General features: G+C 40.7%; 1 protein-coding gene across 2 annotated transcripts in view; it reads left to right on the forward strand.

Annotated features, from left to right (window-relative positions):
* The first annotated feature begins 341 nt into the window (after positions 1–341).
* ampd1.S (adenosine monophosphate deaminase 1 S homeolog) overlaps positions 342–17816 on the forward strand; it is a 46434-nt gene continuing 28959 nt past the window's right edge. Inside the window, exons 1-3 of one of the 2 annotated variants that reach the window (XM_018249186.2) lie at positions 342–418; positions 7672–7846; positions 9808–9961. In XM_018249186.2, the coding sequence (XP_018104675.1) occupies positions 403–418; positions 7672–7846; positions 9808–9961 (345 nt within the window). In that variant the 5' untranslated portion in view covers positions 342–402. Of the gene's footprint in view, positions 419–7671; positions 7847–9807; positions 9962–17816 lie in introns of those variants that run through there. The other variant, XM_041583732.1, reaches the window with a different exon arrangement.

Raw genomic sequence — 17816 nt, forward strand, 5'->3', positions numbered from 1 at the left:
CGGTGCATCCCTAGAACCTTGAGTGCAGAGCAGTTTGCTTCTATATGTTATTTCTTTTATACTGAGGTTGTATGTAATCATGGAAGTATCGCTATCTGCAGCTGTTCTCTCTATCTCCCTCAATCCATGTTAGCATCTTCCTTAGTGTGAAGGAAAAAAAGGTCAGAGTGCTCTGGGTTTAGCGCCACAATGTTGTGTGGATTTCGTTGGCAGGAGAGAGACCAGCTGCATCTGCTGCTCTGGCAAATTCTTTTAGTATTTGCTGGAAATAGTTAGACTGCTACCCTTTTAAAGTTTCAGTGTCACATTACCATTAAAGATATACACGTAACATCAGATATTTGCTCAGTGGCAGTTCCGTCCCTTTACTCGTCTGCTCAACTGAGAAGATTCTGCATCACTATGGGGGATATACTTAGTAAGTAACCATGCCACCTTCACCTTACCTAAGCCTATGAGCTTTAAACTTATACAAAATATATTTTATAGAGAATACACATTTTACCTTTTCTGGTTTTAGCAACTGGCTACTTGCCACTACATAGAAACAGGATCCATAGAGAGCTAGGGTGTCTCTGTTAAGGTGGCCATAGACGCACAGATAATATTGTACAAAACAAATTTTCACACGATATTCGGTGCGTGTATGGTGGGAAAAGAGCCGACCGATATCGGCAGAAGACCTGGATACTGGTCGGCTCGTCGATCGGGCTGGATGGAAAATTTAGAATCAGATGCCTTTCAAGGCACCCAAACATCGGCCATTGTTAGTGCTGAATCGTCAGATACAGGTAGAATTTGCTTGCAGTTTTTTGTTTACAGTTGTATCATTTCAGGTAATATTTATATCCCATAATACAAATACTGTTTAGCATTCTGTTTTTTGAGTTTATTTCTTGCGTGATGGACCCGCAGAATTTCTGTCACTGCTGGTGCTAACAGCTACTCATAATCATTTTTATTGCATCTGATGGAGATTTTCTATTGTTGTATGTAAAAAGAGATGGAGAGCATCACAAGCATGCATAAAGTTTCTGGGGGTTGCCAAATAAGTGATGTGATTGGCCATTTGGAACCCCCTATGTGGACACGCAGCATAAATGAGGTGTTTGGCAGTACACTTGCCTCCAAGCCAGGAATTCAAAAATATGCACCTGCTTTGAGGCCACTGGGAGCAACAACCAAAGGGTTGGTGAGCAACATGTTGCTCACGAGCCACTGGTTAAGGATCACTGGTCTAGATCTAGTACTAATCACCATATCTCATTTTAGCATGTATTGTGACATGAGATATAACCTATAGTGTAAGAAATGGTTCCCCATGTTGAAGGCATTAGGAGGGGGTTCACAAAAATGTCGGTAAAGTAAAATGTCATAAAAATGTTGTATAAAAATATTATATATATTATACAAATATTGTATTGTCATATTATATTATATTAGTATTATATTAGTATTATGATATTAGACCATGTTTCTGTCATTTTTCAGCCTCTTACCGACAATTTAAAAAAAATGTTAAAAAGTGGTTGTGGCTATTTTTTGTGTCATATGTACAACCTTTTTGAATTAGTTGTACCCATGACATTTTTTCCTCCAAAATATCTCTGCCATAATGAAAATGTCAGGGAAAAATATTGATAGGTGGGTGTGTCTTAACTTTTAATATCATGTAGAGAGTGATATTCTGAGACAATTTGCAATGGCTTTTCATTTTTTATTATTTATGTGTTTTGAGTTATTTAGTTTTCTATTCAGCACCTCTCCAGTTTGCAGTTTCAGCAATCTGGTTGCTAGGGTCCAAATTATCCTAGCAACCATGCACTGATTTGAAGAAGAGACTGGACTATGAATAGGAGAAGGCCTGCATAGAGGGATGTGTAATAAACTGTAGCAATAATAATACATTTGTAGCTTTATGTAAGGAATACTCACCGCTCTGGTCCTCTTCGGCAAGATGACGGTTCTGGTTCCATTTGGCAGGATGGCGGCCTCCAGTACTCCTTCGTGGCATGTTCTGACGCAAGTGCGTCAAACGTGCACAACATCCTTACACCAGAGCATCAGAAGGCCATTGCGTCATGGTGCGTAACGTCAGCACGCAGCGTCATGATGCCAGCGCGTCCGTTTGGCACGAAAACTGGCCTGTTTAAAGGACCAGTAACATCAAAAAATTTTTTTAAAAAATTTGTTAGTACACAACGAAAAAAAAACCACATACACAAATTATACTTTAAAAAAGCAAAGTCTTTATTAAGAAATAACTTACAGAAACTCTGCTTCCTGTCTTCTACAGAAACGGCGAAAGGGCGACCATCCATTGAGCGACGCTTGATTTCTCCTCCCTGGCTCTCTGCTGCTGGATCCTTCAGCTGCCACATTCTGTGCTTTCTGTAGTGCAGCGGCGCTTCCAGCAGGAACTTGAGGCGGATCTGCGGTGCTGGTGTTCCTATGGGCCATGATCTCTCTATCACAGCTGTAACAGCTCAGGCCCTACAAGATCCCCCTCCGCCCGGGGAGGTGAGTCCTGGTCAGTTCTCTGTAGCGCAGCTGTGTGGCAAGGGGAGAAAGAAGACTCTTCACAGTTCTCTTCACAGTTTGCTGGGACAACCGGTAGTGCGCCCTCGCAGCTGCGCGCACCCGCTGCGCGCACCCGCTGCAACTGTTTCTCTCTGGCGCTTCGCAGCTACCGACAAAACTACAAGTCCCAACATGCATCCGTCCCATCTGCTGGGCAGCTTCTCTAAAAGCGTTACCGGCAGTGGGACGCAGGGACTTGTAGTCAGCTGGATGCAGAGCCCGGCAGCTCAGCAGTGCCTGAGCTGTTACAGCAATGAGAGAGAGAACATGTCCCATAGGAACACCGGCACCGCAGATCCACCTCAAGTTCCTGCTGGAAGCGCCGCTGCACTACAGAAAGCACAGAATGTGGCAGCTGAAGGATCCAGCAGCAGAGAGCCAGGGAGGAGAAATCAAGCGTCGCTGAATGGATGGTCGCCCTTTCGCCATTTCTGTAGAAGACAGGAAGCAGAATTTCTGTAAGTTATTTCTTAATAAAGACTTTGCTTTTTTAAAGTATAATTTGTGTATGTGTTTTTTTTTCGCTGTGTACTAACGAATTTTTTAAAAAATTTTTTTGATGTTACTGGTCCTTTAAGTCACCAGAACAGTTCAGACCTTGCCCAAAAATAGGTACATCTTTGTGAGTTCCTGGGTGTGATCTTTGCTAAATACTTTGATTCTTTTTATTTGACCTCGGCCTATTTATCAGATAACAAACCTTGCTGCCTGGATTGACCCCTTGCCTGGATTTTGTTTACTCTGTTGTCTAACCCTTTTGATACCATGACCTGCATTAAACTCTAAGCTTCGTCTTTGGGCCGCAAAACTCCAACAGAGCCTTCGGGCCCTGACACTTAGTGGTCAGTGACCCCCAATTAAAAGCTGGAAATAGCCAGAAGAAAAACGCAAACAATTAAAAAACGATAAAAAATAAAAAGTTGAAATGAAAAGTTGCTCATAATTGGTCATTCCATAACATACTAAAAGTTAACTTAAAGGTGAACCACCCCTTTAAGTATGTATAAAGAAAATTATTTGGCTCCCAATGGACAATTCCACAGCGCAGTAATAAAAATTATAATCACTTTCTATGTCATGACTAAAGGTTATAATAACCAGCTACCTTCCATTCTGCCATATTATATTCATTCATCTATTATGTATTTCATTGACTTTCGTTTCCATAAAGCAGTGCTCCGTTTTTGACATGCCATTTGTTTATTATGCCTATTCTGATGTTTTGTTATGTCAGTCTTGATTGTTTCACCAATTTAGCATCTGTTGCTTGATGCTTATAGTGGGGCTACGCCGACTCCAGTGGTACAGGGTAAATCGGAATTAGTGATTAAATAAAAATACATTTATCATTAGGTGCCACCCCAACTGACTTGGTCTCACTTAGCATGTAAAATTGTTCAATGACAATGTTTGGAAACGAACGCATGATTTCTATTTACCAAACAATGAGATGGGTTTTCACACTGGTACATCTAGACCAGGGGTGCCCAAAAGGTAGATCTGGATCTACCAGTAGACCTTTAGCTGGTGATCCGTAGATCTCGTAGCCGAGGATCAGTAGAGTATAACAGTGCTTTATTAGCAGGCTCTCATGCAGGCATTACACAACAGTAACTTTCAATTTTAAGCTACCAGGAAGTATGCACAGTATAAGTATGAGCACAGTGACAGCTACAGGCCATTTGTACAAACATCACATATTCCCCCTACAGTAGGAAAGCAATTGGACAACTATAATAAACAGCAACAATTAAACAGTATGCATTTTATAACAATATTATGCATTTTTCACATCACATAGTCCTGGGTCCATGCAGGTATTTTTCTGATTCTCTCAGTATGCCTTATAGGTTCACTTTCTTCAGGCCTATTGCAGTTGACATCAGGAGTAGGAAAATGTCCTTCATCAAATGGAGCTTCTCCAAAGTCATATCTAACAGGAGCCAGACAACTTGCATTCCATATGTGTCCATCAGACAGTTCATATGTGTATTGTCCTCGTTGGCGTCTCACTTCAAGTGGTGTAGTAAATTTAGATTGCCTTTGTTTCAGTATTCCTGGTTTCTTAATTCTGACTAAAGATCCAGGCTGAAAGTTTACTTCTCTTGCACCACGTTTTCTGTCAGTATAAGCCTTGCATTTGGCTTGTTGATGTTTCACAATGTCAGCAGTAGATGATTTTGTAGGCACAGTATTTTGTGGAAATTTGATGTCTGCAACATGTAACTTAGTGCGCATCTGTCTGCCATGTAATAATTCAGCTGGAGATGATTGGGTTGTTGAATGGCACGTTGCTCTGTAGTTATGTAGGAACTCTGTTGTAAATACTTTCCAAGATTTCCCAGTAAGATTTGCTGTCTGTAGTGCTTCTTTCAGACTTCTGTTGAATCGCTCGATTTCTCCATTTGCTTGTGGGTAATACACCGAAGACTTCCAATGCACAATATTCCTCTCTCTCAGAAAAAATTCAAACTCATATGAGACAAACTGTGGTCTGTTGTCTGATATTAACATCTTTGGATTACCGTCTCTGCTGAAGACTGTAGACAGAAATGTTATTACTATAGCTGATGTTATATGAGAAACAAATGTTATTTCAGGCCATTTACTGTAATAGTCTATCAAGGTTATAGCAAATCTACAGTCTATAGGAGCATCTGTAAAAGGACCGACAATATAAATAGCAAGTTTTTCCCATGCTGAATCAGGGAATGGTACTGGTTTTAAATCTGGTCTCAACTTAACTTTGTGTACAAAGTTCTATGCACAACCCAGTGAATTGTTGCTTTGTGGTGACATTTTAGACACTGGCTGTGTGGCAGGCACTGGTGCTGTAGTAATGAGACCATCAACTAATTGTAGGTTTAATGCAGCAGAGAGATCCCTTCCAAGTATAGCAGTACCCTTATTCACAATGTAAAAGTCACATTTTGCAGTATTTGATTCAAATTGTTCAGTCACTGGCAAGCAACCGAGCACAGGGATTGGATCCTTTAAGTAACTGACCAGTTTCAAGGCAGGTGCAACAAGCGGATCTTTTGCAAAGTATTTCAAGAAAATATCCATTGGTAGTATAGAAACAGCTGAACCTGTATCAAGCATCAGGTTAATGGAGTGTCCTTTGTCAGCAGAAGCAGTACTGACACTGACAGTGCATATAAACTTGTCTGGGATAAATGTACCAGCTTTATCCACACTTAATACTGTGACATTTGTAGTAGTGACTTCATGAACATCCTTAGCAGAACAATCGCAGATCTTAGCAAAATGTCCTACTTTTCTGCATTTGCGTCACTGTAAAGCTTTTGCAGGACATAATTTGCAGTGTGTTGTGTTGAACCACAGTGAAAGCAGTATTTTTTTATTTGTATTTGCTGCACGGTTTTGCAGTGTAGGTGAATCCCTTTCCTTAGCACTGTATTTTGCCTGTGACTGTGCATTATTAGGCCACATTGCTGGATTCACAGTCTATACATTCCCCACAGTTCCCTGACTGAGAGTTTTAGCCTCTGCCACTGCTGTTTCAATTTTGCTAGCAACTGTAATAGCCTTTGCAAGGGTTAAATCCTGCTCTAGAAGCACTCTCTCTAATGCGAGGTGAGTTTGTTTTTTCCACTATTTGGTCTCTTAGCATTTCATCTGTTAGATTCCCAAAGTCACAGGTAACAACCAGCTCTCTCAAAGCTGCTACAAATTGTTCTGTAAACACCACACCTATGCATTGAATACATTGAATACAGCACAGATTAGACTTTTTGCTTTTTACGTAGATCTTGAGACACTGTCAACAAACAGCTTGACTAAATCACCGCAAGAACCTTAGTTTTAGTTTCACCATGTTGTGGTTTCAAAGATGCATCAAATGTTGGCTATCTTGGTTATGAAGGCAAAGAAACATCTCTTCCATAGTAGACATTGTTATGGAATCATTCATCTACTGCTTATTTATCTGTGCAGTTTCACTCACTTTACTCTGATGCAAAACTGCATGCCTGGGAAGGAATATGGGTCTTTGCAATGGTTTCCCTGTAAGATATTGTTTTGTCTATAATGTTCACATATCCCTTTGCTTATGGCTTCATACCAGTTTGGTATAAAGAAAAGTTGTTTAAAGAGATACTGACACCAGAAAATAACCTTTTATATATATCATAATATTGTCTTTGAATGCTATTTATAATTTGTATAATTTGTCTGATGTTATAACATTATCTTTCTTACCCCCATTTTCCTCTATGAGAGGGCTGCCATATTTGTGCAGACATATTCTGTTAGCATTAGAAACTCTGTCAGCATAAGAAGGGACAGTCAGGTTGGCAAAACAGTCAGGTTTAGGAACTTCCAGTAACAATTACTTACAAAAGCACATCTATCAGCGAAAAAAATAATGAACATGACCTATAGGTAACTTTCAATGGGTATTTATTAAAATCCCAAATATTCTCACTATTTTCTAAAAAACGACTCTGGCCAAATCTACATTGACTCCCCCCCCTATTTATCAATACATTTCATGAATTTTTCTTGTGCGGAAAAAGTCACGATAAGATCTTAAAAGAAAGTCCCCAAATCCTATGACTTTTCAGTAAAATCAACCTAAACCTGCAATTTTTCAGAAACCCAGGCCAATTCAGAAAATCTTCCAGTTGTAAAGGGGACACCTGCCATTGACTTTTATATGTTCTCAGCAGGTCTGAGTTGGAGTACTTTTTTCATCAGACATTTTACACCATAGGACTAATAAATCCAGAAAAAAATCGAGTTTTCCCCCCAAAAAAATCTATTTTCCCCTTTAAGTCCAACTAGTTCTCACTATTTTCTGAAAACTACTCTGACCAAATCCTCACTGACTTTTTTTTTTTGGACTTTCTGCCCAAATCCTACGATTTTTCTATAAAAACGCCTTAAAGCTACGATTTTTTCGGAAATACAGTGCAAAATCTTCCATTAGGATTTTGCCCATGATGCCATAGCATATATAGACAATCACAGATAGACATACTCATTAACTGTAATCTTGGCTTTAGCTGCCCTTAAGTGGTTATGTTTTCTGGAAGATAACATTGACACTGCTGTTTTGTTTTTCCCCAGAAAGCAATGAAGTGATACGCTCCCTTGCGGAGAAAGTGTTTGCGTCAGAGGTTCTTGATGTAGAAAGTAAGACAGAAATATCCCCATTTGATGTTACGGAACACGTGCCCATCTCTCACCATGAGATGACAGAACATTTAATAAAAATGGATACAAAGGAGGCACAGGAAAAAAGGTAACCTATTGGAATACAAAGTTTGAAAATGTCTAGGTTCCAAGAAACAATAATAGGGGTTCTTATATAAAATAAGCTATTTAACAGATATTCAAGTTTTCTGTCACTTATTCTTATAGTATGTACAGTAATTTTCACAAAGCATAATGTGAACCAGCTTGCTTAAAGGGGATCTATTATGACAATTAAAGATTGATATAAACTTAATCTCACTGAAAAAAGAAACTCTAAATATAATCAATTAAAAAGTTTGTATCGTTTATGAAATCAAGTTACTCTTCACTGTCCCACATTCAGCAATCTGGGTCTCTTTATTCTCTCATAATGCAGTAGGTAAAGTCAGATTTTCATTGGCAGTTACCCTTTGTCTAGAACAGGGATCCCCAACCTTTTGAACCCGTGAGCAACATTCAGAAGTAAAAGGAGTTAGGGGAGCAATGCTAGCATGAAAAATGTTCTTGGGGTGCCAAATAAGCACTGTGATTGGCCATTTTGTAGCCCCTATGTGGATTGTCAACCTACAATGAGGCTCTGTTTGGCAGTGCATCTGGTTTTTATACAACCAAAACTTGCCTCAATGCCAGGAATTCAAAAATAGGCTCTTGTTTGGAGGCCACTGGGAGCAACATCCAAGGGGTTGGAGAGCAACATGTTGCTCACAAGCTACTGGTCGGTCATCATTAGTCTAGAAGATGCATCAAAGCTCACTCAGCTCTGATGGAAATCCTGTTGTGCTGCATGCAGGGTATGTGCCAGAGTCTGTTATTATGTTAGCTTTTGTTTGTGCTGGAGTTGGTTTTTCCGTAAGCTTTAAAATAACTGCTAGGAAAGAGAGTCTAAAAAGACTTATTAGACCAACCTGTCAATTAAAATCTGAGCCAGACCTCTGCACAAAGACAGCATTAAAGGAGCAATTCACCTTTAAGTTAAGTAATGGCCAATTCTAAGCAACTTTTCAATTGGTCTTCATTAATTTTTTTTCATGGTTTTTAAATTGTTTACCTTTTTCTGACTCTTTCCAGCTTTCAAATGGGGGTCACTCAGGGGTGTAAGAACAGTGGAAACAGACCCTGTGGCTGCAGGGGTGCCCAGGTGGTATAGGGGCCCCATGAGGCCCTAATTAATATACAATTACAATAAATATTGGTAAAACGGGTCAACAAATGCTCCGTAAGGCTACAAATGTATTGTTATTGCTACTTATTATTACTCATGTTTCTATTCAGGCCCTTTCCTATTCATATTCCAGTCTCTTTTTCAAATCAGTGCATGGTTGCTAGGGTAGCTTGTACCCTAGCAACCAGATTGCTGAAATTACAAACCGGAGAGCTGCTGAATAAAAAGCGAAATAACTCAAAAACTACAAATAATAAAAAATGAAAATCAACTGCAAATTGTTTCAGAATATCAGTCTCTAAATCATACAAAAAATTAACTCAAAGGTGAACAACCCCTTTAAGATTGACAGGTTGCTGAGAGCGAGTTACTTGATTATTTAATAAACTGTACAGAATGCTTAATTTATTATATTTAGAAAGTGCCTTATTTCAGTGAGCTGAAACTTATATTAATCCTCACTGATTTGTGAACAACAAATATTTTTGGTGAACCAAAACATTGCTCTTATTCAGAAACGGAACTAGAGGGGGGCGGGCCCTGGCGCAGGACGCGCAGCTGGGCCCCCCGCCCCCCTCCGTACACCCGGAACTGGCCGGGGAACATGCGGCGGGCGGTCCGTACACCCGGAACTGGCCAGGGAACATGCGGCGGGCGGACTGCCGGGGGGCCCTGAGGGGTGCGGGCCCTGGCCCGCCCGCACCCCCTGCTCCCCCGGTAGTTCCGCCCCTGCTCTTATTCATGTAATTACAACTATAACTACATTGTTTTTGTTAAAAAGGAAGAACCTTTCCAATATAATTTATAATGAAATCCAATTGTCGTTATTTTTTTCTCTCTTTTAGAAAAAAACGCCTTGAGCTCTTCAGGTCAGTTGCTCTTAAAATGCCAACAATGGAGTCTCAGCAAGTTTCCCAAGATGCAGAACAGAATCTCCCACTTTACTTGACTGTGCCTGATTATCAGAAAGTGAAGATCACTGGAGCTTTTGCATCAGGGGTAAGATAGCTTTTTGACAAACGTTTACAATTATTCTACATTATTTCTGATATTTTTCATCAAGGATCAAATACACTTTTGCAGATAAAAATGTTAAAGGAAAATGATACCTTCAGCAAATTTGATCAAAAAAGGATCTGACTTGTGTCAGTATATTCGTAGTTAAAGCAAGAGAGAAGGAAAGATATCCCTTATTTATCAATTAAACCCAATCACAATTCAAATAATATAGTTCTTTATTGTTATATATATATATATATATATATATATATATATATATATATATATATATATATATATATATATATATATATCTATATATATATATTTTTTTTTATATAAAAACCACTGTTGCTATATACAAAACTGGATGTTTACAACTCTTGTTGATCTGTGAAAAATATATATATTTGTGCTAATAAGCCCTTATTCGGGTAGTGTTTGGACTAAAATTATATAATAATTATAAAGTGCTAGTGCAATAAATTAGTCCAATTAATTTGGGTTCATTCATAACACTTAAAGTGTCTTAGTGCTGATTTGAATTTAAAGTGACTTGTTGCAAATTAATTAACTAAAAAGATCTTTAGCAACTTAAATAGTTAATATTTCATTTTCTATCCTTGTTTAAATGATTAAATTGATAAATAATAAAGTGCACAAATGCTTGAATCAAAAATGCCAATTCATCCAGGAAAATTCATATACTTGCTCAGATTGTACAAAGTAGTAGGAAAAGGGAAATAGTAGTAGGTGGAGAGGTCCCGTTTAGACTGTCTTATATTTGGCTATCTTCGGGACCCCACAAAGCTGGAGGAGTCAGGGCTTCTGGGAGTGTGGTCTCTCTGTTACCTTGTCTAACTTCAGTAAGAGCTAGCTATCCTGCAAACCCACAATTCCCTGAGCGCTTAGGAGACAAAGCAGATTGCTTAGATAAAGAGTAGATTCCTAAGCAAGTAATAAAAGAAATCAAAGATTTATCTAACCCCTCCCCCCCCAAAATTTTCAGTTAAAATAATATAGACCGTTTTACAAACAGTCTATACCATTTTAACTGAAAATTCTTAGCAAGTATATGAATTTTCCTGGATGAATTGGCATTTTTGATTCAAGCACTTGTGCACTTTATTATTTATCAATTGAATAATTTAAACAAGGATATAAAATGAAACATTAACTATTAACTATTTAAGTTGCTAAAGATCTTTTTACTTAATTAATTTGCAACAAGTCACTTTAAATTCAAATCAGCACTAAGACACTTTAACTGTTATGAATGAGCATAAATGAATTGGACTAATTTATTGCACTAGCACTTTATAATTATTATATAATTTTAATCCAAACACTACCCGAATAAAGACTTTGTAGCACAAATATATAAATTTTTTCACAGATCAACAAGAGTTGTAAACATCCAGTTTTGTATATAGAAACCGTATTTCTTATTTAAAAAAAAAAAATATAACAATAAAGAACTATATAATTTGAATGGTGATTGGGTTTAATTGATAAATAAGGGATATCTTTCCTTCTCTCTTGCTTTAACTGCTCTAAGTAGTCACATATTCTGAAACATTCAATGACTGACAAATGTGTTGATTCCCTAAAAGCTTTCCTGACAATGTGATAAAATTATTACAGTGGAAATCAGTCAGAATTTAACAGTTTTAATTTTCTTTAAATGAGAAAGAAAGTTGGTATTTACTTGGGGTGCCAAAAGTTAGGCACCCCCAAGTGATTATATATACTTACCTGACAGTGCTGGCCAGTGCTCCTATCCGCAGAAAAACTGCACCGGTCCAGGGGTTCTTCTAGCGAGCACTGCAGAGCCATCGGGTTCCTTCTGCTGATAGGAGCACCAATCTGTGGTGTCAGGTAAGTATATACAATCACTTGGGGGTGCCTAACTTTTGGCACCCCCAAGTAAATATCCCTCTCTTTCTCCTTTAATCTACCCCTCAGTGTTTGTAGCACATTGTAGTGCTATAACTGCCCTGAAGTATTAGAATAAAGGTTAATACCATTGTTACAGAAGTATACAGTATTTAACTTTTTAACCCTAAGAAAGTCTGTTTATGTTTTTTTTAGGTGTTTATTCTATTTGCTCTGCATTTCTCTTTGTGGTTGTCTCTGCATAGCCTTTAAAGTTCTGTAATGTAAGAAGGTGCCTCATAAAATAGCAAAGCATAATAAAAGATTACCGTGACAGCTGCTGAGCTGTAAATCATTTTGAAAATGATCCTGCAGTTTCAGTTGGCACATTTGAAATAGAACGCATGACCTTTCTACTTTTCAAAAAAAGGGCATCAGGAATCAACAGACTGGCAGCATGGATGTATGCTTGCACAATAAGGATGTTTTTTTTCACTGTCTTCCAAGCACTTGTCTGCTTGAAAATATTATATTAATTGTTCTAGTGTATGTCATTATTCTAATTTACAGAACAGGACACCATTAAATAAATAGTATTGAGCTGCACATTTTCCTAAACTGCAGAGAACTTTTTCACTATTACCAAATATCCTTTAGGACTGCCCTCCACTTACAATAACATAACTCTCATTCAAGCCCTGATAATCATTAGGCCAAGGATACCCCTATCCCCTGGGGCATCTCTCATCCCCCTCAAGAATGACACAGAGACTTAATTGGTGCAAAATATGTGTGGAAGTCACTTTCTTTATTTATTACTTTTTGCTAAAAAGGACTAGGTACCCCCTGACCCCCAGCTGCGGCTCCTATCACCAACCTGGGCATTGTGCCCACACCGTAATAGACAACCATAGGGAGCAGGGATCATGGGGCCAAGCGCCCTCTGTGACCAATCAGTCGCCCATCCTCCTGCTCCCAACCGTGTGCATAACTGGCGCTAACCCCAGCCCCTTGCATGACTCAGACAAGACCGTGCAGTCAAAGTCTGCTCCACACTAGTGACTCTCCAAAGGGTAGGCCTGCACTGTAACCGTCTTTTCTCCTGGAGCCGCACTGCCGCTGACCCCCACACATTTGTAGCCGCAGCTGATTTCAGGGAGTACCTTTGACTTCACATATAATAATGCTCCAGAGGAAGGCGAAAAAACCCTTCGGTGTGTGTTTCCAATTGGCACCGCAGGGGAAAATTCCTTCCTGACCCCATCTAGGCGATCGGTCCGAAGACCCTGGAGCACCTTCTTAGCCTCCATCCACCTACAGGGTGGGAGGGTGGGAAACAAAAACAAAAATTAGTCTGCTGCTCCTGGCTTGGTTTCCTCCTTAAGCATCTGTCCCTTCTCTGCCCCAGCCCCCTTTACCTCCCCCAGCCCGCCCCCTTTTTTCCCGCCACCAGGTATCTCTCCCTTTGTTCCCTTTGTATGTGTCCAGGGGGAGGGAAAGGGGGGCTGGGGTGGCAAACAGCCCCAGCTGCGTGACAAAGTACCTAAAGCCCTGGGGGAAGGGGTCCCTTGCCTAAGTCCCACTCTCCCCTATACAGGTTTCGTTCCCTCTAGGCCAAGGATACCCCTATCCCCTGGGGCATCTCTCATCCCCCTCAAGAATGACACAGAGACTTAATTGGTGCAAAATATGTGTGGAAGTCACTTTCTTTATTTATTACTTTTTGCTAAAAAGGACTAGGTACCCCCTGACCCCCAGCTGCGGCTCCTATCACCAACCTGGGCATTGTGCCCACACCGTAATAGACAACCATAGGGAGCAGGGATCATGGGGCCAAGCGCCCTCTGTGACCAATCAGTCGCCCATCCTCCTGCTCCCAACCGTGTGCATAACTGGCGCTAACCCCAGCCCCTTGCATGACTCAGACAAGACCGTGCAGTCAAAGTCTGCTCCACACTAGTGACTCTCCAAAGGGTAGGCCTGCACTGTAACCGTCTTTTCTCCTGGAGCCGCACTGCCGCCACCCAATGGAAAAGGGGGGAGGGGTACCACCTGTCCTTTTCCATGGCCCACCTATACCTCCTGTGACTTCCACCACTCCTGAATAAATGACCCGATGTTCCCTAAAAACAGATCCAAACCCTCACTTGACAGATGAACTCCATCTTCCCTAAAGAACTGGTGTTGCTTACTTCTTATGTTGTCGTGCCTTATGATACCTTTCCCAAAGGAACACATGAATTTATGCATGGCCCGGTTCACTTTCTTTCTAGCTTTCTCCACGCCTTTGGGTGAAATTGCCCCCCTCCAATTGCTCCTCTGTATAATGTCTGACCAAGCTAACCCCCCGACCTTCCTGTTTTCCAGCATCTCCGACAAGTCGGCCCTCATGTTCTCTATGAGTGCTGGAGTCTTTTTTGACGTGAGATCGTTTCCCCCTGTATGAATTATAACTAAATGCACGAAATTAACTCGATGGAGCGCGTTATAGAACCTACCTTTTAGCTGCTCCCATCTCATACCTCTCCAACCCTGCCATGCCAACTTCATGTGTTCCTTTGGTAACCCCAGCTGTTGCCCTGCTGCATGCTTTTTGGCCCAAAAAATAAATGAGTGCCCTATGACCAATATGTTGACAGCAGATCCACACCTTGCTGCGAAGTAAATACATATGCAGGGTTAGCTTCCATTTCTCATTTTTTCCACGGGCCGTATATACTTCCTATATGCCTCTGATTTCCATCTCCCCATCTTTTTTATCTTCTCTATACACTCCCCCCTCATTGCTGCCTCTGTTGCTGCACCTATTCTGAAAGAATGTGAACTAAATTTCTTTGGGTCCCAACCATTGACTATTACTGCCTTCTTCAGCACCTGGCTAAACTGGAAAGCAGAAAGGGGGGATGAGTCTTTGTGCAGTAGTAGCAGCTGCCCACCCCCGGGCCGGACTGTCCTATAATTCACCAGTGCCTTGACCGTACATGTTATTTTACCTGTGGCCTCTATACCTATCCACCTCCCTTTCCCTTCCTGATCAGTTTTAGATCTACTAACATAGACCAATGCTTTCCCCTCTTGTATAACTACGTGCTTGTCCATTAAACCTTTCCCTGCTGCCTTTTTTGATGGGGGGACCAATTCACTTAACCGCAACACCCCCCCAAATGCTAATGTGAATGCTGCCCTGAACAGCATATATTCAACTTGATCAAAACAGACCTTTTTTAATGCCCTTATGACCAGAGTCAGCCTGCTTTCCACTATTGGTTCTCTCTCATCTACTCTAGGGCCCTCCGCTCTTGCCCATCCTTTTATAACTTTCCTAATTACTGGGCTGCGTACTATCTCAGGTCTACCTTCTGCTACTGAAAAATGGGAAATCGCCGCTAGCGTGGCGCTGGCGCCTGCTTTTGATTTTCCCTCCCTATACATTAACGCCAGAAATGACAACAAATCCTTAGTGCTGCCCTCCCTCTTACCACTTTCGCAGAATAGTTGCCATCTTTTCCATGCCTTTTTGTATGCGGCAAGAGTTCTCTCGGATACAGATTTCCCGTACAGCTCTTCTAAGAGAGGTTCACCAACTGCCATAAATTATCAGGGCAATTATGAGGTGTTTTTGCTGCGTTGGGTGCCAATTTAAAGAAAAGATCCCATTTTTCCCTTGACAATGCGTCTGCCAATGTGTTCTCTACACCTGGGATGTGCTGCGCTCTAAATGAGATGTTAAACCTCATGCAAATTAAAACTAACTGTCTCAATAGATTGATTACTGGGGCTGAATCCGATGATAAATTATTAACTGCACACACCACCCCCATATTGTCTGATATGAACCGAATTGCTTTATCCCTAAAATCTCCTGCCCATAGCTCCAGTGCTACTACTATGGGGAATAACTCTAGCAAAGTCAAATTCTTAGTTAAACCCAACTCACGCCATGCTTGCGGCCACCTGCCAGCACACCACTTTCCTGCAAAGTAAGCTCCATAACCAATGCTACCTGACGCATCTGTTAACAATTCCAATTCTCTGTTATTCTTTGTCTCAGATAACCATAACCTTATTCCGTTAAATTCTGTCAAAAAACTATCCCAAACACCCAAATCTGCTCTTAACTCCTTAGTTATCCTTATTTTGTGGAATGGTTTTTTAACCCCTGTCGTAGCCTTTTCCAACCTTCTCTTAAATATCCGACCCATTGGAATTATTCTACATGCAAAGTTCAGCAGCCCCAAAGTCTGTTGCATTTCTCTCAACGTTACTTTTTTAGTCCCCATTAAATTATGTATTGCCTGCTTGCTTTTTTCTACAAAAACAAAAATTAGTCTGCTGCTCCTGGCTTGGTTTCCTCCTTAAGCATCTGTCCCTTCTCTGCCCCAGCCCCCTTTACCTCCCCCAGCCCGCCCCCTTTTTTCCCGCCACCAGGTATCTCTCCCTTTGTTCCCTTTGTATGTGTCCAGGGGGAGGGAAAGGGGGGCTGGGGTGGCAAACAGCCCCAGCTGCGTGACAAAGTACCTAAAGCCCTGGGGGAAGGGGTCCCTTGCCTAAGTCCCACTCTCCCCTATACAGGTTTCGTTCCCTCTTTTAACTGTAGATTAACTTTTCATAGAGAGCATACACAGGAAGAGGAAGAAGAAAATCACACAGGGTTACAGGTCCCACATGATATCACATTGCTAAGCAACAATAGACTTTCCCTGCATTAAGTAACATGCACTGGAACAATCTCTGTCTGTTGTTTTCCTATACCCCTTCTCAACAGTATGGAGATCTGCAACCAGGCCTGGACTGGGAGTCAAAATAGGCCCTGCCATTTCAAGTACACAGAGGCCCAAACAGCCCCCTACCAGCCCACTATATGGTAACTTTCTATGGAACCACACAGCAGCCCCTCTGGCATTTGCCAGAACCCACAGATTGCCAGTCCTGGCCTGTCTGCAACCATAGTCTCTGTTGGACAGTACTGCAATTCAATGATGCCCTGATCTTGAGAGCCCCTCAAAAGGTGATATTTAACATCAATATGTTTAGTACGCTGGTTTACCTTTTCTGTTTGTGACAACTTAATACATCCTTGGTTTTCTTCCAAGAGTAGGGTTGGTTCGTGTATCTCCATACCCAAGTCCATCTAGAGTTGATGTAATCAGATAACTTCTTGACAAGCTTGTGCTGCGGCAACATATTCAGCTTCTGTTGATGATAAGGCTACTGTGGCTTGTTTTCTGCTGGTCCAACATATGGTGCCTTTTCCAAGTTGAAACAAAAATCCTGTAGTTGACTTGCAATCTTTTACATCACCTGCCCAGTCTGCGTCTACATAACCAGTTAACTTTGCTATGTGTACTGCTGGCAATGTCAACTTCTTATTGACAGTCCCTTTCAGGTATTTTATGATGCACTTTACTGCATTCCAATCATGATGGAGCTGAAACCTTTTTGCAAAGTATTCCTACTGCTGCTGCAATGTCTGGTCTTGTCACTGTCACTATGAACAACAATTTACCAATAACCTTTAGATATTGGTGGTTGTCTGTCAACAATCACTCACCATTCTCGCCTTTCAGATATTCAACTTCCATAGGTGTTTTTACTTCCTTTGCTTCCTCCATTCCACAATAGGTTATCAGTTCTTGAATTTTATTTTTCTGATTAGGTAGGAAACTTCCATCCTCATCTCTCTCAATTTGTATTCCAAGGTAATATGTGACATTTTGCAAATCTTTCATTTCAGAGTTTGCCTTTAGTCTTTGAACAATATCATCACTGTCCTCTTCTTGCTCAAAACAGACTAGCATATCATCCACATAGATTAATACATATATCCATCTGTTGGTTTCTTTCTTACTGTAAAGACATGGATCTGCCTTGCTTCTGGAAAATCCTCCATGTAAAGAACTTGATTTATTTTCTCATTCCAGGCTCTGGCAGCTTGTTTAAGTCCATATAGGCCCTTCTGAAGCATGCATACCAAATCTAT

This window comes from Xenopus laevis, chromosome 2S (genome assembly GCF_017654675.1).
Source record: "Xenopus laevis strain J_2021 chromosome 2S, Xenopus_laevis_v10.1, whole genome shotgun sequence".
Classification (NCBI taxonomy): domain Eukaryota; kingdom Metazoa; phylum Chordata; class Amphibia; order Anura; family Pipidae; genus Xenopus; species Xenopus laevis.